We start from the raw sequence: 26,252 nt of genomic DNA, 5'->3' as shown, positions 1-26,252 counted from the left end.
CTTTATTACTTTGTGTTGCTCTACCTGTCCTGTTACCTAGTAACCTAAATCAGGAAGTTTAATGCCCTAGTAATTTATAGTGATTTATAGGAGTGCCAGAGTAATAACTGTGAGGAGTGGACAATGAGGAGAACAAAGCATTTTAGCAGAAAGACAAGAAAATGTTGGATCATTTTAACATGAAATTAATTCCCATGGTTTATAAAATAGCTCATAAATTGATCCTCCCTTGTAATGCCAATATGAAAAGAAAAGGACTATATTCATTAGCTTTTTTTTTTTTTTTTTTCAACCAGAGCACTGTTCAGCCCTGGCTTGTGGGGGGGGGGATTGAACCTGGGACTTTGGAGCCTCAGGCATGAGAGTGTTTGCATAACCATTATGCTGTCTACCCTCCACCCTAGTCATTAGCTCTTTGTTGCCAAATCTGAGAAATAGAATGAGAACAATTTGCACAACTTCCCCCAGGTAAGATGTAAGTGTTGCTTTGCTACAATATAATACTTCCTGCACCATCAGATGCCAGCACTCTGTATAGAGATCTTGCATAAGAATATCCCATCACCAACACCATGAAAACCTAGTTTATCTCCTGCAGCGAATGGGAGCTAGAGAGGGAGAGAGATATTCGCAGCACTACTTACCGCTTGTGAAGCTTCCCTTCCCTGCAGGTGGGGACCAGGGACTTGAAGCCAGGTCCTTGGGCATGGTAATGTGTTTGCTCAACTGGTGCACGACTGCCCAGTCCCTGTTTCACATTTTCTAAGAGCCCAGGTTTGGATTGACAATTTCTCACTCTATTAAAAAAATATATTTCCTTTCTTTCCCTCTCTTTCCTAGTTGGGGAGTAAACAAGAGACATGTACAACCTAGCTCCAGCCAGCTGCAAGAAATAGTGGGATCAATAAGAAGAAATATATTGCATGACTTTGAACTTCAGCTCTACCTACTCGACTAGCTATGTGTCTTTGGGCAAACTGCTTAATTTTCCTGTGCCTTCCTTTCCCACAAGGACATATCTACTTCATTAAGAGTGTTTGAAGATTCAGTGAGATTGTGAAGCTTATAGCATCATTGATGCCCAGCAAGCATTCAGGAATTGTTAGCTATTACAGGATGCCTTCAAGCCAGTTTGGGAAGTACATCAGGGCCTTGAGAATGGAACAAATTGCATACTGTCTCCACCACTTTGTGCATCTCTTTCTCACACTCTGGTGTCTTCTAACTGCACATGGTTTTAGAGACAGCCAGCCTGACATCTTCAGAATGCACAGTGTGCTAGTGTGCGGCAGTGTGACCCACTGGGAGGGAGGCACAGCACTGCCTAAGCCATTATGTACCATGAATAATAAAACCTCAGCATCTTTATCTAGGCTGTCATTGTCACAAAAGAATTACACACTTTGGGTCTTACAGGAATTTTTATTGTTTAAGACTCAGTCATAGTTACAAAAATTACATGTGTTCACCACTTTTGACTTAGAAAATGCACTAGAAAAATAAGTTTCTGGTCAAAACAAACACTGAAATAGATGAATTCACCATCATGTGTCTGCACTGAAAGGCAAACTTGATTTTTAGTTGGAAGCAAGACATTGATCGATGAGTGAGTAGCTGAAATGGTGCCCACTCTGGACAGAAAACTGACCCAGCATCCACCTTGTTAAGGTGGTGTCAGTGGCTTGTCGGCCCCAAAGAAGTTTCAAGTACTTCCCTTGTCACAGGTTTCCATTTGACAGGCCAAAAGCTCAAGAATATTCATCCACAAGAACCCCCTATGGCAGCCAGTTTACTGCCTCACTAAGCATGCTGCCTAGTGGGATGAAAGAGAGAGTATCTCCAAACCGTTAGCTAGTGTTTGACTTCATAGATGAATGAAGCAGTTCCAAAGGACAACATTAAACGTTTCTAACTTTAAAATGAGGAATGATAATGATGCCACGATAGTGCTATAGCTTTTGCTTACCTAAATTGAAAACAGTAATTCCATGACTGATCTGAGAATCGGATAGCATTGAAATTTTCCACTCAAGAATCCTGAAAGGCTCAAAATGTTGTCTTGGAAGCTGAACTGTTTGTAAACCCCTGACGATAGGTGGCTCTTTGAGAAAGCAGGATAACGTGATGAGAGAACTGGGAACTACCAAGAGCAAAAGAGGAACTCAAGCTATAAAGCCAGGGCTGCTCTTAGTTATTTCTGAAAACAACTTCTGGCTTCTCCCCATGAATAGAATAGATCTCAGTCTGTAAATTGCTGTGTAGGAGTATGGAGAAGAGAAGGAAGAAAACCCCCACCTAAGCTGGCAGATTCATTTGGAAATTTTAGGTACCACTCTGTTCAGACCTAAATTTCATAAGAGAGTAACTGAGACTGAGGAAGAAAAAGCCTCAAAATGACAGTAGTGTCCTTGAATCAGGCTGATGAGATGGAAGGAAACGGAGGACTCGGAGCTCATTGTAGATCCCTGTTAACACGGGTATTTGGTGGCTCATGGGGCCACTGGCTTACAGCAAGGTAAGTTTGGAACCCAGGACTGCTAACTGACCGCCATCACTCTGGCTTTATGGGGGGGAAAAGTTTGTTTTCAGGTATAAAACCAGACACTTCTCCCCTATAGTCACATGTCTGCTGTTCATACTCTGCCTGCGCTGTGGGGCAGCATTATACAAATGTCTGCCAAAGCCACAGGCAGACTGACTGCTTTGATAATCACCCAGGGAGGTCCTGGTTTCACCTAAGGTGACAACTATTTGATCTCTGGAGGTGAGACTGAGCACAGCAGGTCTAGAGGGTGAACAAATCTTGTGATGACTTTTATAATAATTTAATGGGAAACCAGAGCACCTCTCTGTTCCAGCATATGCAGTACAGGACTGGGGGGTGGGGAAGGAGGGACTTGAATCTTACAAGTCCTACACGCTGAGCCGCCGTACTGGTGCTAGCCCTGGCTTATTTCAGATGCTGAAGGAATGATTAATGGGTTCAGAATAGACCTGGGAATTTATCTTTATCTGGCATTTTTCCTTTTTTTTTTTTTTTTTGGTGACAGCACTATGAATCCACTGCTCCTGGAGGCCATTTTTTCACTTTATTGGATAGGACAGAGAAATTGAGAGGGATGGGGAGATAAAGACAACTGCAGACCTGCTTCGCACTTAACCAGGTGCACTACCTCCTGACCTCCTCCACCCTCTGAGGCATTTTTCTAGAGGAGGTTCCGGCCACTGTAAGGTCACACAAAGGCAATGGCCAGGAGAAAAAAACAAACAGCTTGAGCGTCAGAAATTTAACTAGAGCACTGCTCAGCTCTGGCTGATGGTAGTGCAGGGGCTTAAACCTGGGGCTTTTGGAGCCTCAGGCAGAAAAGTCTTTTGCATAACCATTATGCTATCTCCCCTACCCTACCCTGATAAATACAAAGATTCTCCCTTGAACTTCATAGTACTATTCTCTTCCCAACGGAGCTAACCACCATACCTGGTGAATCCGATACATTCCAGAGAAGGTTCACACATAACTTGTCAATTATTAACACCACAATTTACATGGAATGGATAGGAATGGAACTAGGTCAAGAACCACCAGATAAACCACCTAATTTGATGGTTGGACTGAGGCTACATTCTTAACAGGAAGGGCCTAAAGTGCTGACATACAGAACTAACATTCAGTCTGGCTGCACAGATTATAGTCTATACCCACACTAGAAACACAAGAAGGATTGGGAGAGCAGAGGTCCAGAAATGACCCGGTGATCATTTGGCCTTTCAAAGACCAAAATTTAAGAATCCCAAGTGATATAACTATTCCCTGTTGCCAGGTTTTCCATCTGTCACTATTCTCAGGGATAGGATGTATTCATACACGATCCTGGTCATCTCACCTCACTTCACCGATCCTTCCCAAATTTAATTCTCACTCTGAAAGAAGTATTGCTGAGCTGTAGGCATGTGCATACTAGTTTCTTTAAACGTAGGGCCAAGTGCTAGCACATCCTTGGAAAGGTCCAGGAGTACCACAACTGTATCTAACCACCAGCATATAGAGAGTCATCTTTTGGGGCAGGAAACCAGTAACATTCCATAACCCATTCCCAGTTCTTCAGTAGCCAAATGCGTCCTAGACACAGTTTTATCAAAAAAAAAAAAATATATATATATATATATATATATATGAGGCTCACAAAAGGCCTGGGACTTGCTGCTGACAGTCACAGCTAGGGCTGGAGCTCAGCCCCTTAATTCTTGAGCCAGAATTCTTTAGTACACAGGCTTGACATTTAGTATTGCAGACTGAATGGTTCTATTAAATCTCTGAAGTCTCTGGCTTCCAGATTTGATCAGAAAATACTGCTTATGCCTTTGATGCTCTTATGATTCAATCAAGTTACTTTTCAAACTCAGTGATGACAATTAGGATCTGGACTTAGAACTTGACATTTCCCAACCTATAGTTGAAGACAAACTCCCAGAGTCATGTGGCCACCTTGCAGACCGAACCACATTGTTCCATAGAACTGTGCAAGCTAATCAAGCTTTTACCTGGGATGTGGACTTGATGAAACTTTGATCCTAATCTTTTCTTCAGGATGGAGAGCAACCCAAAACGCCTTTCAAGTGAATGACCCCAAACTGGGATTACAATGTTCAAGAATCACTGGGGCTGTTTCCCATGTCTTTATGGAATAATTTCTGTAGTTTAAAGGCCTATCCTATGGCTCACCTGTAGAGCTTGAGAATTTTTCCCTCCATGCTGTGGTTTAGTTAAAAGGACCAAGGCTGACTCCACTGCACTTCAAATTCTCCTTGTGTCTTTACCAAGAAAACAGGAAAGGATTTAAAGATGGCGGTACAGAGGAATAACTAGTAACAGGAGTATAGTTGCGATTTCACAGCCCGCATGGAGTCATCACACTGTACATCTGAGGTTAGCCCCTCAGGCAGCAGGGCCTGGGCCAGGATGCTATCACAAGCTGGCACAGGCTGGCAGAATTCTCTCACAAAGTCCTCCTCTGAGGCCAGCAGTATCGTGTTCCAAGTATCAATGTCTAGCTCTCCAGCTGTGCCCCCGTACTCTTTGGGGAGAATGCTTCTGGGAAGGTTTGCATGGAGAGAGTTCAAGTTCGACCCATGGAGGAAGAACTAAAGGGGAGTGAAATGAAAACACATACGCCCTTAGTCTAACTGGTAATTCAATAACCTTCAATGTAGGTACTCAAATATCTGTTGAATGAATAAAGGAAGTTATAGCAACTCTACTCTTTCAGTTCCTCAAAGGTTGGAGTTCCTTTTTTTTTTTTTTTTAATATTTTCCCTTTTGTTGCCTTTGTTGTTTTTCAATGTTGTTGTAGTTATTGTTGTTATTGGTGTCGTTGTTGGATAGGACACAGAGAAATGGAGAGAGGAGGGGAAGACAGAGAAGGGGAGAGAAAGACACCTGTAGACCTGCTTCACTGCCTGTGAAGCTACTCTTCTACAGGTGGGGACCCGAGGGCTCGAACCGGGATTTTTACGCCGGTCTTTTGTCACGTGCACTTAACCCACTGCGCTACCACCCAACTCCCAGGTTGGAGTACTTTTAACCTTATGCCCTGTTGGCTGATACTTTAAATATATATCCAGAATTGAACCACTTCACTGCCATCCTCCAGGCCAACTTGTCACACTGACTCCCAGGATAGCTTCCTACCTGGTCTCTGCATCCTCTCACAACTCAAGTTCTTTTTTAGTGGAAGGTCACATCACTTTCATGTACAACTTGCAGTGTTCTCATCTCACTAGACCCATCACAACCTGGCATCTAATTGGCTCTGTCAAATTTCTGACTGATCTCACCCTTCTAGAAGAGATTATTTTTAGGGTGGGGATAGCATAATGGTTATGCAAAGAGACTCTCATGCCTGAGGCTCCAAGGTCCCAGGTTCAGTCCCCGGCAACACCATATGCTAGAGCTGGTCAGTGCTCTCATTAAAAAACAAAAACCCACAAGGATCCTGGATCCATACTCCCAGACAGGTAAAGAATTGGAAAGCTTTCAAGGAAGGGGATTGGATGTGGAGTTCTGGAGGTGGGAATTATGTAGAGCTGTACCCCTCTTATCCTGTAGCCTTGTCAAATATTTCCATCTTGCAAATAAAAATTAAAAAGGAAAAAAAGGGATTAATTTATTTTCATCAGTTCCCTGTACTTTGCAAACCAGTAGTCACATGATTAAAAAAAAAAAAACTGGGATTACTACTTACTCTGTTTGCTATTTTCTCCTTCAGAAATGGTTTTATGATGGCAAAAATGCCCTTGAATATTCGAGGTTCATTCACTACATGGACTGCTTTTATCCGAATGGGGAAACCATCCTGTGAGAGAAGGGAAGGCAATGTTAGAGCATGGAGAGTATTGGAAAATGATCCATTTCCACAGCTTGTCTTCCCCCACCCCCAACACACACAGTTAAAGGCCACTGAGTGAAGAGCTCCTCCTCTTGTGAATACATGTTTGAGCTTATTGGGCAAATCTAGCAAATATGAGATCTAACCAAAGTTGCTAACAGTGTATTTCTCAGATTATTTTGTGTGGTGCAAAAAAAAAAAGGGGGGGTGGTTCTTTGATGGTAAGTCTGAGAAATAGGAGCCTGATTGAAAAAAAAAAAATGGTTTCCTTAACGGCAAGGCAGGTTAGAGCTTTTAATATGCAAATATGTCTGGTGAAATTTACAAGAAATATGCCAGTGGTCCAGGAGGTGGCACAGTAGATAAAGCATTAGACCCTCAGCCTGAGATCCTGAATTCAATCCCTGGCAGCACATGTACCAGAGTGATATCTGGTTCTTTTTCTCTCCTATCTTTCTCAATAAAATGCCATGAAAAAAAAAAAGCCATGGCACATTTCTCAAATATACTTAACCCTGGACTCTCTTTCCCCCATATCATCTTAAAGGCATAGAAAGACATTGACCCAAATGCATTATCCAGACATTTGAATCTACACAGTGTTTACAGAATGCATAGAGAAAACTAAGGAAAGCCAGAATATTGTTTCAAAGCCAGAATTCAGTTTTTTGATAATGACCAAAATCATCAGCTTGGTGCACACACAGGAAACAATCCATACACATGTGCATCTCAACAGGAGAATGGTTGTGTTGCTGGTTCCTTGGAGCTCAGGAGACTCCCCACTGGATTAGAATGAATGAGGAGCCAAACTTATTAATCTGTATCCTCCAGGACTCGGGTCCTGTGCCCCACCCCACGACTATCATAAAGGAAATCCAGAAGCTGGAAGATAGCTCACTCTGCAGGTTCCGTATCTTACCAAACGCAAAAGCCCAGGTGTTAGTCCCTACAACACATGGAAGCACCACAATAGTGGGGCAGTTGTGTGGTCCCTCTCTCATTCTCTCAAAACAAGGAAATCTAATTCTTCTTTTGTCTACCTCAGTGGTTTTATTACTGTCAAGTCACTTTGCAAAGGATAGAATGGCTCCCAGTGACCTGTGTTTTGAAATAAAGTATGTAAGGTGTGAAATCACCTGGCCGAACAGCCTAACAGCTCATTCCTAGGACCCACTGAAGGCAGAAGAGAGGCTCTTATCACCCAGGACAAAGAACAATCGCTCAGTTGTGTTTGTTAGGTCAGTTTCTCCTTTGTCTTCTGGACAGAGAGAAATCATTTGGTTTTTGAACTTGGGATGAAAGCTAATCTTGCTCAGACAGAAAGTACCTCAGGAACTACTACAGAACCTGGCGAGGACAAGTGGTAAATTAGACTTTCGACTTTATTCCCATACTATGTATCTTCTGATCTATGGGAGTGGAGCTTGTCTATCATAGGAAGTGAAGAGACCACACAAGAGACACATGACAACGAGGAGCCATACCTGAAGGATGCCAATCACCTTTTTGGCGATAAAAGGGCCAAAATGAGATGCTTTTGATAAGCTTACTCCTCTGTAGTCAGCAAGAATGACAATTCCATTCACCTGGGTTTCTTCAGCCTGGATGAGCTTTTCTAATGTCAAGTATATAGCACGGATGTTTTCAGTAATTGGATAGTGGCTTGGTATCCATCTATCTAAGGACACAAGAGATGGATAGTATGTTACTGGATTTAATAGAGACAAATAATCAAGGTTAGGAAGACACCAGAGGGCTCTGAATTCCAATTCCATCAGGATCCAGCAGAGAAGAGGAAAAAAAGGAAGAACATTCCGAAGTAGTAACAGGTTTAGGTGTGACTTAGAAAGGAAGAGAAGGCAGGACCATAGAAAAAATGGACACACACACACCCACACACACACACATACTAGTCAACCTATATTTGCGGACCTTGGGAGAACCTGCAGTTTCCAATGGAGGGAATGGGGACATATACCTCTGGTGGTGGGAATGGAGTGGAATTATACCTGTTATCTCATAGTTTTGTAAATCAATATAAAATAAAAATTTTAAAAAATCAGACATTGGAAATTAAAAAAAAACAGGTTAAATTTTATCTCCTTTAAAACTTGTCTAAGAATGGAAAAGAACAAAAAATATTGGTATGATTCTCACTGAGTAAATGGGACACCCTATGCAGGAGCTGATGTATCTTTTTTTTTTTGCCTCCAGGGTTGTTGCTGGGCTAGGTGCCGCACCGTGAATCCACTGCTCCTGGAGGCTTTTTTTTTTTTTTCCCCTTTTTGTTGCTCTTGCTGTCCCATCGTTGTTGATGTAGTTGTTGGATAGGACAGAGAGAAACGGAGAGAGGAGGGGAAGACAGGGAGAGAAAGAGTGACACCTGCAGACCTGCTTCACCGCTTGCAAAGCAACTCCCCTGCATGTGGGGAGCCGGGGGCTTGAACCGGGATCCTTATGCCAGTCCTTGCGTTTTGCGCCACATGCGGTTAACCTGCTGCGCCGCTGCCCAACTCTTTTATTTATTTTCCGCCACCAGGGTTATCACGGGCTCAGTGCCTGCATAGTAACTCCATCATTCCTGACAGTCATTTTGTTCTCCCCTGGGGGGGACTTGTGGTGGTACATCTGGTTAAGTGCACACATTGCCAAGTGCAAGGACCCAGGTTCAATCCCCCAGCCCCCACCTGCAGGGTGGACAGGTCTTCACCTAGAGTGGTGAAGCAGGTCTCTCTCCCTCTACCTCTTCCCTCAGATTTTCTCTGTCCTATAAAATAAATGAAAGAAGGAAAAATGGCTGTCAGGAGCAATAAATAGTTAGTAGTGGCACTGAGCTCAGTGATAACCCTGGTGGCAATAAAAAATTTTGTTTTTTTACTTTTTCTGATAGAGACAGTGAAATAAGGAGTTCAAGAAAGACACCTGTGGGCAGGTAGACAACATAATGGTCATGCAAACAGACTCTCATGCCTGAGGCTCCTAAATCCCAGGTTCAATCTCCCGAACCACCATAAGCCACAGCTGAGCAGTGCTTCTCTCTGTGTATTTTTCTGTGTCTCTTTCTGCATCTCTCTCAAAAAAAAAAAAAAAAAAAAAAAAAACTTGAGGTTTAAGCACACATGGCGCAAAGCACAAGGACCAGCATAAGGATCCCAGTTCGAGCCCCCCTCCCCACCTGTAGGGGATTCACTTCACAAGCGGTGAAGCAGATCTGCAGATGTCTTTCTCTCCCCTTCTCTGTCTTCCCCTCCTCTCTCCATTTCTCTCTGTCCTATCCAACAACGATGACAATAATAAGTACAAAAATAAAACGGCAGCAAAAGGGCATAAATAAACAAGGGCAACAAAAGGGAATTAAAAAAAAACTTGAGTTTAAAAAAAGGAAAGAAAGACACCTGCAGTCAACATGTAGGTGGGGAGCAGGGACTTGAAACCAGGTCCTTATGCATGGCAGTGTGTGTGCTCTACCAGGTTTGCTACCACCCGGCCTAAGGGGGAAAAAAAAAAAGATATTAATTAACAAGAGCCACACTTTCTAAAATGGAAATAAGACTGAGTGTTGACGTTAAATGTTTCTCTCTCTTCCTCTCTCTCAATATAAGAGCAGTGCTCCGATCTGGCTTATGGCGGTACTGGGGGTTGACTGGGATCTTTGGTGCCTCAGGTATGAAAATCTTTTTTGCATAACCATTGTGCTATCTCCCTAGTCAGAGGATAATGTTTCTAATATTACACAAAATTCTTTTTTTTAATAATTAAAAAAAATTATTTTCCCTTTTTGTTGCCCTTTTATTGTTGTAGTTATTGTTGTTGTTAATGATGTCGTTGTTAGGACAGAGAGAAATGGAGAAAGGGGGGAGACAGAGAAGGAGAGAAAAAGATACCTACAGACCTGCTTCACCTTTGTGAAGCGACTCTCCTACAGGTGGGGAGTCAGGGAGTCGGGGCTCAAACTGGGATCTTTACGCAGGTCCTTGAGCTTTGTGTCATGTGCGCTTATCCTGCTGCACTACCGCCCCACTCCCCACAAAATTCTTAAGATGAAAACCTTTGTCAAAAACTTAGGACAGTGTGCTACTTAGTATTGCTGCCAACTATACTTGCTTCTACAGAATTGGCTGCCATCCTCCCAGAAAATGAATGTCTTGGGGTTGGGTGGTGGCATACCTGGTTGAGCACACGTTACAATGCGCAAGGACGCAGGTTTGAGCCCCCGGTCCCCACCTGCACCACTTTACAAGTAGTGAAGCACTGTTGCAGGTGTCTGTATGTCTCCCTTTCTATCACCCCTTCCTTTGCAGTTTCTGGCTGTCTCTATCAAATAAATAAGTAAAAATAATAGGAGGTCGGGGCGGCAGCAGAGTGTGTTAAGCACACGTGGAGTGAAACGCAAGGACCAGCCTAAGAATCCCAGTTGGAACCCCAGCTCCCCACCTGCAAGAGAGGGTTGCTTCACAAATGATGAAGCTGGTCTGCAGGTGTCTCTCTTTCTCTCCCCCTCTGTCTTCCCCTCCTCTCTCCATTTCTCTCTGTCCTATCCAACAATGACATCATCAACAACAATAACAACAACAACAATAAAACAAGGACAACAAAAGGGAAAATTAATTAAAAAATAAAAGATAATAATAGTGAAAATGGATGTCTCACCTTATGCCCAAGGCACTAGAGGTCCCTGATTCAACTCCTGGTGCCATTATAAACCAGCATTGAGCAGTACTCATGACAAAGAAAAAAATAATTGAATAATAAGGGATGGGGAAACAGCATAATGGTTATGCAAAAGGATCATGGGGGGAGGGGCTGGGTGGTGGCACACCAGCAAAGCTGACACATTACCATGTGTGAAGAACTGGGTTTAAGGCCCCAGCTCCCCCCCCCCCCAGGAGGAAAGCTTCACAAGTAGTGAAGCAGTGTAGCAGGTGTCTATCTCCCTCTCCATGCCCCACCACCCTCTCAATTTCTCCCTGTCTTATTAAATTTAAAAAAAAAAGAAAAAAGAAATGGCTGCCTGTGTGATAGATTCATTTTGCATGTACCAAACCCCAACAATAATTCTGAAGGCAGATTAAAAAAAAACAAACAAACTTGTGGTCCAGGAGGTGGCTCAGTGGCTAAGGAACTGGACTCTCAAGCTTGAGGTCCTGAGTTCAGTCCCTGGTAGCAGATGTACCAGAGTGATGTCTGGCTCTTTTTCTCCTCCTGTCTTTCTCATTAATAAAATAAATAAAATATTAAAAAAAAAAACTTTCATGTCTGAGGCTCTGAGATCCTAGCTTCAATCTCCAGCACAACCTTAAGAGCTGAGCAGTGCTTTGGTATCTATCTCTCCCCACAGCCAACTTTTTCCTTCAAAAATAAAATTTTTAAAAAATGAATAAAGGGAAAAAAAAAGCATGTCTCAAGAGCTCAGAGCTCAGTACCTCCTAAGAACAAAACCTATGTATGCCTCTTCCTAATGAGTTGATGGGGAGGAGTCCACATGTGCTCATCTCACCAGCAAAGGTTTGAAACCATACAAACAAAGAGGTGAAACCAGTGCAATAATATTTGACTGCTTTGTAATATTCTTTTTTCTTTTTTTAATATTTATTCCCTTTTGTTGCCCTCGTTTTATTGTTGTTATTATTGATGTTGTCGTTGTTGGATAGGACAGAGAGAAATAGAGAAAGGAGGGGAAGACAGAGAGGGGAAAGACAGACACCTGCAGACCTGCTTCACTGCCTGTGAAGTGACTCCCCTGCAGGTGGGGAGCTGGGGCCTCAAACCAGGATCCTTACGCTGGTCCTTGCACTTGCGCCACCTGCGCTCAACCCGCTGCACTACTGCCCAACTCCCTGTTTCGTAATATTCTAACAAGCTGAGTATATATGAGCAGGCAGGGAAAACCTGTTGGCTGGTTTCTAAGTCTCTTGTTGCCCAGAAATGTCCGACTGTATTTGCTTATTTTAAAATGAACACCTGAGTTTTGGGAAGGACCTAAAAGAGCAGATAAAGCAGTCGACACTATGCCCTGGTACTTAGTAAAAGCTCAAGAAAGGGTTTAACCCAGAAAGTGTTCAGTAAGTGACTGCAGGAAATGGTTGTGTGGGGTTTCAGGGCAGAGGAAAGTGCAGAGAGGTCTCCACCCCACAGGCTTCTCCCCAGAGTTTGCCAGTCTGAGCAAAAGAAGTGTCCTCACCCCGTCAGGGCTGAGAACACTGCACTCTCTCTTGCAACACTTGTCTCACTGCTGGTCTGAGGAATAAAGCTGAGGCTGGGGCCAGAGTGGAAAACCTTCCTGAGTTTATAATGTGCTTGCTTTGACGTCTTGGAAGAATATAGGATAAAGATTCAGAAGATCAAATTCTAGCATGCTCTAGGGATTCTGTGTTCTGTCAATTAAAACTTGCTCTCATATGCTGCTTAAAAAACAAAAACAAAAAAACCTCATTTTTTTTTAACAGAGCACTACTCATTCCTAGCTTATGGTCGTGTGGGGAATTAGTTGAACCTGAGACCTTGGAGCCTCCAGCATGATTCTCTTTGCACAGAGGTTACTGTGTGCTCTCTCTGCCCCACTCATCCTATATGTTCTTGTGGGGGGGTCAGGGGAAGGGGAGAGTAAAGTGTGGGACTTCTCCTAATTGAGAACAGAGTCAAAAAATGGAGTAACCCACCCTAATTACTATCACTAAGTGCTAAGACCAAAAAGTGAATCTGTGGGGCCTGGTGGTAATGCACTAGATTAAGCGCATATGGTGCAAAGCGCAAGGAACAGCATAAGGATCCTGGTTTGAGCCTCCAGCTTCCCACTTGTGTGTATGTGGGGGGGGGGGGGGGAGGTCACTTCACAAGTGGTGAAGCAGGTCTGCGGGTGTCTTATCTTTCTCTCCCACCCCCCCCCCCAACTTCCCCTCCTCTGTCAATTTCTTTCTGTTCTATCCAACAGCAGCAGCAACAACAATGGAAAAATGATGGCCATCAGGTGCAGTGGATTCGTAGTGTAGGCACTGAGCCCTAGTGATAACCTTGGAGGCAAAAAAAAAAAAACAAAAAAAGAATCTGCAGTGAAACCTTTCAATGTTTTAACAAAGTAGAGGAAAGGTATAGAGCTGGACCATGGTGAACTGAAACCTTTTCAGGCAAGTCCCAGCCCACACTGATACCTGTATCTTACATGCTCTCAAAGGAGGACCAGGACACACAAGGGAGGCAAGGTCCTGGCAGCCATGTTTATATCCTGAAAGGGAGCAGAATTTTCAACCCACCTGATATGCAACCCTAGAAATAAGAAACCTATACTGAAGGAATCTGGGTGAGCAGCCAGGTAAACCCTGGAACTGAGGAGGGCCAAATGTAGCCATGTGCACAGAGTCAGCAAAAGCCAATCGAAGGAGAAAAGTGTGAAGATGATTTGTACAAGGGCAACAGAATGGGGTGTTGGAGAAATATGCAGACTGGTAGCAGAAACCGTGAGAATAGAAGAATGAACTGGGGGGGTCATGCGGTAGCACGGCAGGTTAAGCGCACGTGGTGCCAAGCGCAAGGACCGGCATAAGGGTACCAGTTCGAGCCCCCGGCTCCCCACCTGCAGGGGAGTCTCTCCATAGGTGGTGAAGCAGGTCTGCAGGTGTCTATCTTTCTCTCCTCCTTTCTGTCTTCCCCTCCTCTCTCCATTTCTCTCCGTCCTATCCAACAATGATGACAACAATAATAACTACAGCAATAAAACAAGGGCAACGAAAGAGAATAAAATAAATACTCAAACAAAAGAATGAACTGGATTTTGGTTCTTGGTTCCAGAGCTGAGTAACAAATGCTGCTGTTTCTGCATGAAGTTCATGTCTCCTTAAAACCTTCTTTCTGCCCAGGGCCATGTGTACATTTAAATCATTCACAGGCCCTAAATAATTACCAACTTAAAAATTAGCACTTAATGTTGCTATGAAAAATAGCTCCTAGACTTACTAATTTAGAGTCCTGGCATTGGTTGCCTTGGCAGGACCAGATGAAATGATGTCAAGGGCCAGATGTTCCCCATCTCCCTTACCCTCTTTTTTTTTATGTCTTCACACTCAAAAGAGCCCCTTACCTAAAACAGGGAGATGGACAGACACATCCTAGAGAGTCACTACACACTTACACACATGCACACCTTGGCAGGTTAGGACAATACCTGGGCGGATACAGAGGATATGGCAGCCCCTGGGGTCTGTGTGGGGTAGCACGGTGAGGAATCCAGAATCCAGAACTTCCTTTAAGGCAGATGGCCTGAGATTAGTGAAGACCTCAGGCCAGCTCCTCCTGCAGCTATGGTAGTTGATAAGGAGCTGCAGGGCCCGATCATAGTCAAACTTTCGGGCCCGGAGGAAGCGGAGCAAGAAGGCGTCCTCCAGAGAGGTGGTCAGGTTGGGGTACTCCTTCCGCACCATGTCACGGAGGGCCTGAACATCTCGAAGTCTCCATTCTGGTTTCTCCTGCAGCTCTACCCTGGCTTTGGCGACCAGTTCTTCCGTTAGTGAACACACATAGACAGGAGGCTCAGGGGGTGGTGGCAGCTCATTTTCAGAAAGTGAGGCCACAGAAGGGCTGGTTCTCAGAGAGTCACTTTCTTCTGACATTAGCTACCAGGATCCCTGCCAAAACAGAAGCCTCAAGTGAAATTAGCAAATCCCAGTGCCTTGCCCACCATGGGCCTGAGGGTTGGAGGGAGGCCTTAAAGGGCCTTGGAAGCCTGGGGTTCCTGGGGATGGGGTGGGAGACCGTGGGCCAGGGGAGGGGGTGAGACAGCCCTCCCCCATGTGTACTAGCTTAACTATTCCAGGGCCAGGTTGGATGCCTACCTCTTCATGTTTACAGACACCCAGAATCTTTGCATAAACCAGGGGTTGGGGGAGGGTCTCTTGGCTTTTTTATTTTTCTGCCCTGCATTATATATTTTTATACCAGTTTCTGTAAAGAACCTTATGAAAAAATTAAAAAATAAATTTATCCCCAGGCTACCACTAACAGCTCATTGATCTGCACCCAAATATCTGCCTAAAAAACCAACTGCTTACAACCAATGGGCCAGGGGGCTACAGCTACATTTATTTATTTATTTATTTTTAATCTTCATTTGATAGACAGAAATTGAGAAGGAAGGGGGTGATAGGAAGAGAGACAGAGACATCTGCAGCCCTGCTTCACCACTCTCAAAGCTTTACCCTTGCAAAGCTTACCCTCTCAGAGCTTTACTGGGGGCTCAGTCCTGGGTCCTTGAGCACTGTAACATGTATGCTCAACCAGGTGTGCCACCAAACAGCCCCTTTATTTTTTATTATCTTTATTTATTTATTGGATAGAAACAGCCAGAAATTGAGGGGCAAGAGGGTAGAGAGGGAGAAAGACAGACAGACACTGTGGTCTTGGAGGTGGCACAGTAGATATAGCATTGGAGTCTCAACTATGAGGTCCCGAGTTCAATACTCGCAGCACAAGTACCAGAGTGATGTCTGGTTCTTTCTGTTTCTCTTCCTATCTTTTGAATAAATGAATAAATTCTAAACAAAACAAAACAAAACACCCAGACATCTGCAGCACTGCTTCACCACCGGAAAAACTTTTCCCCTGCAGGTGAGGACCAGGGGCTTGAATCTGGGATCTTGCACATTGTAACTTGTGCATTCATCTGGGTATCATCCAGGTACGCCACCACCCGGCCCCCTATAGCTACATTTAAACATGCTGTTCATTTTACATGTTCTGTTTTCCAAAGCAGTAGCAGCAGTAGAAAATGGTGAAGTGGTCTGGGAGGTGGCAGAGTGGATAAAGCACTGGACTCTCAAGCATGAGGTCCCTAATTCAATCCCCGGCAGCACATGTACCAGAGTGACATCTGGTTCTTTGTCTCTCCTCCTACTTTATCATTAATAAATAAAAATTTTTAAATAAAAAAAATGGTGAATAAGTGATCCTTCACAATTTTGAGGAAATTGTTCATTTTACACTGTATAAAGAACACTGAATCAGCTTGGCCAGTAGTGACAAAAAAAAAAAGTATGCAAGGCATACAGAAAAAAAATGCCTGAGATATTTTGTAAATAATTTTAAAGGGTTTGAGAAAGATGAGTATATTGAAGTCATAAATAAAGAACTTGTGGAACTTGTTAATGTGCTTAATTTTGATGTTGAGGTGTAAAGGTACTGAAGAAATAGTGGAATTTGTTGAGGGAGACCTAACTACATAAGAGTTGGTAGCTAGAAGCACAGAGGCTCTTGGAAGAAGAGAAGGGAAGGATGGAAGAACACAGGAAGTTCACTATACACTATACGGGGCCAGCGGAAGTCTTCTCCAAAGTAAACACAGCTATGCTAGAACTAGAGAGCATGGACCCTGAATGTTGAATGTAGTTCACAAAAGTGGAATGGCAAGTGAATGAAATTTTACAATACTGTCGTGAAATTTATGAAGAAAAAAGTGCAACACAGACTACACTAATGAGATAACTTCTCTAAAGTTTCATGTAGGACCCCTACCCTTTCAAGTTTTTCTATTTCCTTTCCGTCATTTCCCTTATCTGGGCCATGAACAGCTCCCGAAAACCTTGCTGATCTCTCCAGTGATGACCATCTGTCCTCCCCTCTAAACTACTGCACTACTGGTTGACGGGTTCAGTGGGTAAAATGTGAATTCATCTGAATATCTTTGGCACACCATTTTTATAATTTTGATATTTTAATTTTTGTGATATTTATGTAAACATTTTATCAATTCAAAGTTGGAATAAATAAGTCCCAGTGATGGTGTCATTTCAAGTCCCTAGACAGCACACTGTGGGAAACAGTTTTTTTTAAGGAACATTTTTTTTTAATATTTATTTTATTTTATTTATTTATTCCCTTTTGTTGCCCTTGTTTTTTTTTTATTGTTGTAATTATTATTGTTGTTGTCCTTGTTGGATAGGACAGAGAGAAATGGAGAGAGGAGGGGAAGACAGGAGGAGAGAAAGATAGACACCTGCAGACCTGCTTCACCGCCTGTGAAGGGACTCCCCTGCAGGTGGGGAGCCGGGGTTCGAACCGGGATCTTTATGCCGGTCCTTGTGCTTTGCGCCACCTGCGCTTAACCCGCTGCGCTACAGCCCGACTCCCTAAGGAGCATTTTTATCAAGACAAGTGTAGTGGCCCTAGCTAGGGGAAACCTTGGACCTAACTCAAGTCCCAGCCAAGTCTGGAGGAGTTAGAATCTCCTCATGGATAGGGCACCAAAGTAAAAATCTCTGGGTGGAGGGTGAGAGTAGATGTTCAGCTTCACTTGGGAAGGGTGGGAGGTGAGGGGTTTGGGATACAGTCCTTTGGTGGTGGGAATGGTATTGATGTACACTCCTATTAACTTGTAGTCTCGTTAATATGAAAGGGGAAAAACTGACTGAATATCTCAAACTTTTTAATGCACAGACCATAGGCTGAGTATGTTTCTTCAATCTAAGAACTTAAGACTTCAACTGTGTAATCAGACTGAATTTTAAGTGTTCTCAAATTGTTAATACACTTTAAATAATGACTTGTTCTTTGACGTGTTGACTCTTCTAAAAGCTTAGACCAGGAAGAACAGAAGCAACTGGTGACATTACTTTGTCTGCATCAGGAACAACACAATAGACTCCTTTGTGGGCCCCCATAGGACCTTGCCCTCAATGTGGATCAACAACGGTAGAGAATGCTCCATCCTCCGAAGGGAGGCTGGATAACATACCCTATTATTACCTGAGGAAGATGGATCCTGATATTGGGGCAGCTTGGAATGTTACTACTCATGACCACAGAATCCAAGCTCAGTCCTACAGGGATGCAGAGGTTACATAGGCTTCTAAGCTGAATATGGGCCCCAGATTAAGTCGATGGAGTTTACAGTCCACAACATTTATACACTTTTCCCACATTTGGGAGCTACTCTTTTCTCTGGTCCAGCTTTCTAGCCCTTTATTTCAGCCATGACATCGTCTCCCCAGACAATAACTTGGGTCCACCTTCATATCAGAGGTCAGGCTCAGGCAAAAACTAGTATAGTCATGGGCCCTTTGGCATATAACTAAAATAGGCCTACTAGCTATCTCCAAAATGGAAACCCCAAATCTTCATCTGCAATATTCCAGCCTTTAGGTTCATGATTAGTCAACAATTTGTTTGGCTCTATATGTTAACTCTTTTTTCAGCCACTAGGTTCCAGATGCTAGCATGATGCCAACTGGACTTCCCTGGATCCATGACTCCACCAGTGCGTCCTGGAGCCCTGATTCCTCAGAACCCCGCCCCAACAGGGAAAGAGAAACAGGCTGGGGGTATGGATCCACCTGCCAACGCCCATGTTCAGTGGGGAAACCATTATAGAAGCCAGACCCTCCACCTTCTGCACCCCATAATGACCCTGGGTCCATACTCCCAGAGGGTTAAAGAATAGGAAAGTTATCAGGGGAGGGGATGGGATACAGAGTTCTGGTGGTGGTAATTGTGTGGAGTTGTACCCCTCTTATCCTATGGTTTTTTCAGTGCTTCCTTTTTATAAATACATATTGAAAAAAAAGGGGAGAACTTAGGAGTGTGTGTGTGTGTGTGTGTGTGTGTGTGTGTGTGTGTAGGGGGAACAGGGTTTCACTTGATACCATTTAATTGGTTCAGTTCTTCTTGGTAATCAGAGGGTCCTGAAGTTGCCTTTTACCTGGACACCTGAATGGTGATGTTTCCTTATACAGGATAAGGTTCCTGGTAACCAGGACAAAAACCAGGTGAGACTACACTTCTGTAATCTTAGAATCTTGGAAACTATTATTAAATCACTAATAAAAAATAATGACAAAAGGCTGTATAGCTGATAGCACTGATTTTTTTCTTTCATTTTTTAAGATTTACTATTTGTTCTTGAGAGGCTAGAGCACTTCTTTGTCACATGGTACCATGGATCAAACCCAGGGTCTCACAGGTGGAAAGCACGTGCTCTACCCACTGAGTTATGTCTCCAGCTGCAATATTAAATATACATGTGCTTGTGTGCACCTGAAATTTCTGGAAGGAGATACAACAATGTGTTACCAAGCTTCCCCTGTAAGGGGAACAGAATTGGACAAGTGGGCATGTAAGGTGGGTGAGACTGATATCCTTACCATCTACACAAATACCATTTATCACGGCAGTCATGTGTCAGATCTGCTGGAGGAGGGCATGACTGACAGATGGTCCCAGCTGCTGACTCTCTGTATCCATCATCCAAAGAATGCCACACTTTGCACAGACTGCTCCCAGTCAGTGTGAGATTTTGTTTTATTTATTTATTTTAACCAGAGCACTGTTCAGCTCTGGCTTATGGTGGTGTGGGGGATTGAACCTGAGACTTTGGAGCCTCACGCATTAGAGTCTATTTGCATAACCATTATGCTATCTACCCTCCACCCTGTTTTGTTTTTAACACTGGAGCTTCACTATTCTGGGTTGACTTTTTCAGGGAGAAGGAGCCAAGAGCAGGGGTGAGTGAAGACACCACATCACTGAAGCTTCCTCCAATGCAATAGGAGCCAGACTTGAACCTGTTTCCTTAGAGTGACAAAGCAGGCATACTATCCAGGTGAGTTATCTTGCCAGTCCTGTGGGACAGTTCTAACAAGCAACTTTGCCTGGAGGCCTCCCTATTGACCTTTCCTGGAACTCCACCGCAGTCTAAGCCTTCATGTCCAGACTTCCTTCACAGGGGCATGAGCTGCACTGTTATCTGCAGGCTCCTTCTGACTTTTTCGGTGACCCTTGTCAGGATAATGCCCTTCCTCACTCAAAGCTTGTGATAGTTTTGGCTCAGAGCTCATGTTCTCCGAGCTATGCTGATTGATGTGATGTTAACTCTTTACAACTGACACTGATTAATGTAATGTTTGTACCTGATGCTGACTGATGTTATATAAAAGGCTGTGTGGAACAGCAATAAAAGTGGAAGCTAGCAAGCAGGAGAGCTAGCATTCCCATGGCCTCTCTCTTCCTTGCTCTGGCTCTGTGTGCTTTTCCTCCACTTGCGAAGGGCCTCACCTCCCATTTCCCCTCACCCCTCTGGGCCTGCCCTTTGACCTGACCCTTGACCCCTGACATCTCCTTTTAATGCTTTATAGGCATTGCCTCACCTTGTAGGTATAATCTCTTGTAGTCTGATCTCATTTTAGTGTCAATTTCTTAGAAGATCTAAACTAACACACTTTCTGAATGAAAAACCAAAACAAAGCAGCTGCCTTAGATACTCCAGGAGTATGGTGGCATCAGGGCTGCCTAATTCTATATCCCAAGCTTTTGTCCTTGGGCTGACTGACGTTCCTCACCAGTCTGGGCTCAACAAGGCAGACGGGAACCCTCGTGATGCTCTTAGCACACAACTGCTCTCCCCCCAAAACCATAGCATCTAGAGACCAGGCCACTCCCTCTAAATCTTTTTTTTTTTTTTTTTTTTTTGCCTCCAGGGTTATCGATGGGGCTCGGTGCCTGCACCATGAAGCCACCGCTTCTGGAGGCCATTTTTTCCCTTTTGTTGCCCTTGTTGTTATCAGTGTTGTTGTATATTATTGTTGTTGGATAGGACAGAGAGAAATCAAGATGGGAGGGGAAGACAGAGAGAGACAGACACCTGCTTCACCACCCATGAAGTGAATCCCCTACAGGTGGGGAGCCGGGGACTCAAACTGGCATCCTTGTGCTGGTCCTTGCGCTTGGCACCACATGCGCTTAACCTGCTGGGCTATTGCCTGGCCCCCCCACTCGCTCTAAATCTTAGATCTGGCTATTTTGTTTCCTTTCCCTTTCTTCTTTTTTTTTCTTTTCAGTTTCATTTATTTATTCTTTTGAAATAAAGAGATACCAAATGAATGCAACTCTGCTCTTGTATATGATGGTGCTAAGGATTGAACCTGAGGACTCTGGGGTCTCATGCATGCATCTCTGGTGCATTAACTATTTCATTATTCCTCCCAGCTTTTTTTTTTTTTTTCATGAGGCACTGTCAAGGAATGAACTCAATCTTTCATACATGTACAACACAGCTAAGCAGCTTCTCGAATCCAACTCATTAAAAAAATACACACACACACACACACACAAATATATATATTAGAGTAGATACATCTCAGCACTGCTCTGTGATCCATGGAGATCTCCTTGGTGCTGTCCATGGTACTTCCACAGAGTGCTGGGGCTTGAATCTCTGACCTCATATATAGCAAGATACAGGTTTAACCTAGTAAGCTAGTTCTCAGCCCCCAGTTCCTTCTTTCTAAACTCCAGCCCTACCCACCTTCTCTCACTTCCTCCTACAGGTACATTTTCTCATCTGTGCACACCCTATTTCCTCCAATGAGCATGCTCCAGTTCTGCACCTACTACTGAATCATCCTCAATTCCGGATTACGTACTGCTTCATTCATCCATTTTTAATGATTTTTATCTTTTTTCAGTCTTTGATATTGTTTTTTTGTGAGGTAGAGAGAGACACAAGAACTAAAGCACAGCTCAGCTCTGGCATATGATGGTGAAGAAATGGAAGGCAGCACCTCAGCCCTGGGCATGCAAGTCTGTGCTCTGGTGCACTGAACTATCTCATCAGTCTCATTTCATTCATTTAACAAATACTGGGTACTTACTAGAATCTAAGTCCACTTCAGTCACTTGAAATACAGCATTGAATGAAAAAAAAAAAAAAGCAAAACTCACATTTATTGAGCTTACATGCTAGTTGGAAAGAGACTGTAAGTAAAATACATAACCTACTAGAAGATGAGGAGTTGGATGTACCTGGGAATAGACATTGCAATTCAAAAGAGGGGTCAGGGAAGACCTCATCCAACCACATTTAATTAAAATGAAAGAGCAAGCCATGCGGAAGCTTCAGGGGTAAACAAGTGTAGTGCCTGAGAAAGGAACATATGAGGTCAGTGTGGTGAGAGGCAAATAAGCAGGGGGAAGAATATATGCAGATGAACTTAGAGAGGGACTCGAGCCTCTTAGCTATAGGAATTTGTAGATCAGTCCAGATTTGGCTTTATTGTGTTGGGAAGGAGGGGGGAGCCATGGAGGGTTCTGAGTAAAGGACATGATGTGATTTATATCTGAGCTGATCACTACACTATCCAGTGCATGGACTGTAAAGGAATGAAGATAAAAGAGACCATGTGGAGGCAACTACAATCATCCAAGTGAAAGAGGCTGATACTTGAGGCAGGAGGCCCTCTCTGACACCGGCCTGGGCTAGGGGCCTCCCCTACACAGGCTTTTTGGCACAGCATTTCTACTCTTCTGAAACTATTTATAGGCAACCTGTGAGCAACATTCATTTCTGTTTTGCCCAACACCTCAAACCCAATACCTTACAGGGTGTTGAACACATAGTCTACATTCCAAAAGCATTTGACCTCCTTAGTATGAGGAGGAATGAAACAACAATCACGAGTTCACAGGATCTGCCCAGGTTGTTTCAATGGGAGTCACCAAACAGGTGCCTGTACTCCCCACCCCAGGCTCACCTGGGAGACAGACTTGTGTCCTCAGGCTACAAGGCCTCCATTCTCTAATCTCCCACCTCTCCCTGTCTCAATGTACATGAAATGCTAGCCCAAACAAACTCATGATTCACTGTTGTTGGACGTACTCAGACATTGCTAATACTTCTGTCTGCAATTCCACTTCTGGTTTGTTCCCAACCAGGCAACTCATCACCTTCTAGGTCCAACTTCAATGTCATCTCCTCTGTGAAGCCTTCCCTGACTTCCTCCCACCCCAGCATGATTTCCTTCAGCTTTCCAAAGCACTGGGTTCCTATTTTCCTTTAAAAAAAAAAAAAAAAAAAAAAAACAAAAAAAAAACCTGCAGCCCAGGCTTCACATGACATTTCGGAGTTAGTTTCACCATACATTCATCTATCAAGTTACCAATCCGCCTACCATATGAGCCAGGTGATGTACACAAAGGTACACACAACGCCAGCCAACACAATACCTTGCTATGTGAAGTCTGTCACAGTGGAACTGATTTCAAGAGACAGTAGTGTATATAGTTGAGCTCTGCCATGGATCAGCACTGGCAATGAGCACTTTACATCCGCCTCTTGTCTAATCTTTCCAGTATTTGGTGAGCACCCTATTACAAAGGAGAAAACTGTCCACTAGAACCCAAGTCCATGCGGGCACACAACCTGCTGCCCTTCTCCACTCTCCCCAGCACACGACTATGCTCAGTGAATAGTCTGAGGTTAAGTGATGTGCTGGCCCAAAGGTCCACACCTAATGACTAAGGGCAGGGAGGGGAGAGATCGGAGCACACATGCTCTGCAGCCCACCTACAGCTTCCTGTTTAATCAGGGGGCTCCGCAGAGTCTGGCACAGCGAGCACTCACTCAGCTTGGAGACTCAACCGATGGGCGGGCATATGGCTGGGCACAGTCACCATTTCTTAGGTCGAAGGCACTCACTCACCTGGAGCCCATCATCTTGTGAACATTTCCCTCCTCCCCGCCCCAAGGAGCCAGCAGGCAGGCCTGCTCTCCTGGGGCCCCAAAGTCCCCACGTTCCTTCCACCACCTTCTGAGGCACCCCCACTTCCGGTCGTCACCCCTTCCCCAGGTGTCCCCATTTCCTGGGGTCTCTTTCTCCTCGGGTCCCCCACTTCCGGTGATCCCTCCCTCTCAGGGAGCCCTCTCCCGGGTCCCTAGGGAACACGCACAGGCTCGCGGGCGACTCACCGGCCCGGCTACAGGGCGGAGCGCGGGTCAATCGGCGGCGGGAGCCTGGTCCGGCAGCGCGCACGAAACCGACCCGCACTCCTTGCCCAGCCGGCCTGGCCCCCCCCCGGAAGTGACGTCCACAGGGCTGGCAGGGGCCGGTGGGGGCCGGTGGCGCGCTGCTTGGAAGTGCGCATGTGCGACGCCTCGCCCGCGCAGCCGGCTTCTGTCTCCACCTGGCGGCGCTGCTGGGACCTGAGCTCAACCAGAGGCGGGCGCGAGGGGTGAGACCAGGAGCTGCTTAGAGATGTGCAATCCGTGGCCCAGAGAAGTGAAGAAGGAGACTGCAATCTTTTGAGCACACACTGCTGTTTAACCTTCAGTGTCTCATTAAATCTTCATGTTTACCGAATCACCCTGTTTTATGGAGAAGAAACTGGCAGTCAGTGAAGTGGAGGACTTCAGATCCCAGCATGGGGGTTGACATCCCAGGGTTTCCCTCCCACTAGACTCCCATCTGGAAGCACTGACATTAGCTGTTTGCCATTAGCTGATAGACCTGGGCTAAGTCCCTCCTTGTGCCTCAGTCCCCTCATTTGCATGATTTTGGTTCTAGAACCCTGACTCAGTAAGGACTTGCTTCCTGTATTGGGGTTCATGAAGGAAAATTTTCAGAAAGAGGTTGCATGTTAGGGTTTTACTAGCCTCCACTCCACTCCCATTTTAAAACCTTGTGGCCTAAGAGATGGTTGATGGGGCTTGAACTTTGGACTTAAAAACATGAGGTTCTGAATTCGATCATGGGCATTGTATGTGCCAGAGTGATGCTCTGGTTCGTGTTCTCGTTCTCTCTCTCTCTCTCTCTCTCATGCCAATAAATAAATCTTAAACAAATCCTTTTCTGCAATAACCTACCACGGGGAGATGAGAAATGTTGTCAACAACCGTACTGTAAGCCATTAATCCTCCCTCAGAAAATAAAAATAAAAAAGAGACCTCCCACTTTATATATTATAGGGACTACAAGTTTGAGACAAAAGTAGTTCCTTCCTACCAGGCAGAATAAGAGACATTAAACCATTTCTAGAGACATTTTGGTTCAGGAGAACTCAGAGACCAAAGAAGTATCCAAGATACTTAAGCAATCATTTATTTTCCCTGCCCCAGGGGACAAGTGGTACCTCAGGGTGATGGGAACTGACCCACAAGGGTCATAAGAACATGGCACTTCAGGCCAGATGCTAGATGTGGGAGGGAAAGGGGTCATAAATTTTGACTTCTGCTCTTGTCTTCTCCATTTCCAGAATTGTAAGATAAAATGCAGAAAATTCAGCTAACTTTTCAGATAAACAACACATACTTTTAAAGTATGTCTCCTGCAGACATTCTGGGACCACTTTATGCTAAAACAATGTGTTGCCTATCAGAAATTCAAATTTAACTGGACATATTGCTTTTGCGTGTGTGTTTTGTGTATGGTTTAATCTCCATATTAGTGTCTTTAAAATTTTTTTTTTTCCTCCAGGGTTATTGCTGGGGCTCAGTGCCTGCACCATGAATCCACTGCTCCTGGAGGCCATTTTTCCTCCCTTTTTATTGCCCTTGTTGTTGTAGCCTTGTGGTTATTATTGTTGTTGTTGATGTCGTTCGTTGTTGGATAGGACAGAGAGAAATGGAGAGAGGAGGGGAAGACAGAGAGGGGGAGAGAAAGATATACACCTGCAGACTTGCTTCACCACTTCTGAAGCCACTCCCCTACAGGTGGGGAGCCCGAGTCTCAAACCGGGACCCTTATGCCAGTCCTTCCAGGTGCGCTTAACCAGGTGTGCTTAACCCGCTGCGCTACTGCCATCCCTTAATTTTTTTTTTTTTTATTGGAACATTGCTCAGCTCTGGCTTATGGTGGTGCTGGGGATTGAACCTGGAAAAAATCAAAACCTCAGGCATGGAAGCCTTTTCTTTGCATAACCATTATGTTGTTTCTCCAGCACTTTGTTAGTTTTCTATTGTTGTAATTTTCTTTTTTTTTAATTTTTTTTAATATTTATTTTATTTATTTATTCCCTTTTGTTGCCCTTGTTATTTTATTGTTGTAGTTATTATTGTTGTTGTCATTGTTGGATAGGACTGAGAGAAATGGAGAGAGGAGGGGAAGACAGAGA

The 26,252-nt window shown here is 44.3% G+C and overlaps 2 protein-coding genes across 2 annotated transcripts in view; one reads left to right on the top strand and one right to left on the bottom strand.

Moving 5' to 3' along the window:
- The window catches only part of SERINC3 (serine incorporator 3), a 30,468-nt gene extending 29,100 nt beyond the window's left edge, over window positions 1-1,368 (top strand). Inside the window, exon 11 of the mRNA XM_007530876.3 lies at window positions 841-1,368. The gene's annotated coding sequence lies outside the window, so the exon portion shown is untranslated. The remainder of the gene's footprint in view (window positions 1-840) is intronic.
- Window positions 1,369-3,018: 1,650 nt separating this feature from the next.
- TTPAL (alpha tocopherol transfer protein like) lies at window positions 3,019-24,232 on the bottom strand. Its single transcript, XM_007530877.3, has 5 exons — window positions 24,112-24,232; window positions 14,548-15,007; window positions 7,874-8,067; window positions 6,243-6,353; window positions 3,019-5,142 (listed from the first exon to the last, which is right to left on the bottom strand). Exons 2-5 carry the CDS (start codon window positions 14,990-14,992, stop codon window positions 4,864-4,866), a joined length of 1,029 nt encoding a protein of 342 aa, XP_007530939.1. The 5' UTR covers window positions 14,993-15,007; window positions 24,112-24,232; the 3' UTR covers window positions 3,019-4,863.
- Window positions 24,233-26,252: the final 2,020 nt, after the last annotated feature.

The sequence above is a fragment of the Erinaceus europaeus genome, chromosome 1, assembly GCF_950295315.1.
Source record: "Erinaceus europaeus chromosome 1, mEriEur2.1, whole genome shotgun sequence".
In the NCBI taxonomy this organism is placed as follows: Eukaryota; Metazoa; Chordata; class Mammalia; order Eulipotyphla; family Erinaceidae; genus Erinaceus; species Erinaceus europaeus.
Note: the sequence above shows the minus strand (reverse complement) of the source record. Positions and strands in the feature narration are given on the sequence as shown.

Bases quoted from the DNA above. Each gene is read 5' to 3' on its own strand.
- TTPAL (XM_007530877.3), bottom strand. From the start codon at position 14,992: ATGTCAGAAGAAAGTGACTCTCTGAGAACCAGCCCTTCTGTGGCCTCA. The intron at 6,354-7,873 runs GTATGGCTCCTC...CTTCTCTCACAG, and splicing joins AGGTGATTGGCATCCTTCAG to GATGGTTTCCCCATTCGGAT. The intron at 5,143-6,242 runs GTAAGTAGTAAT...ACTCCCCTTTAG, and splicing joins AGGAGAAAATAGCAAACAGA to TTCTTCCTCCATGGGTCGAA.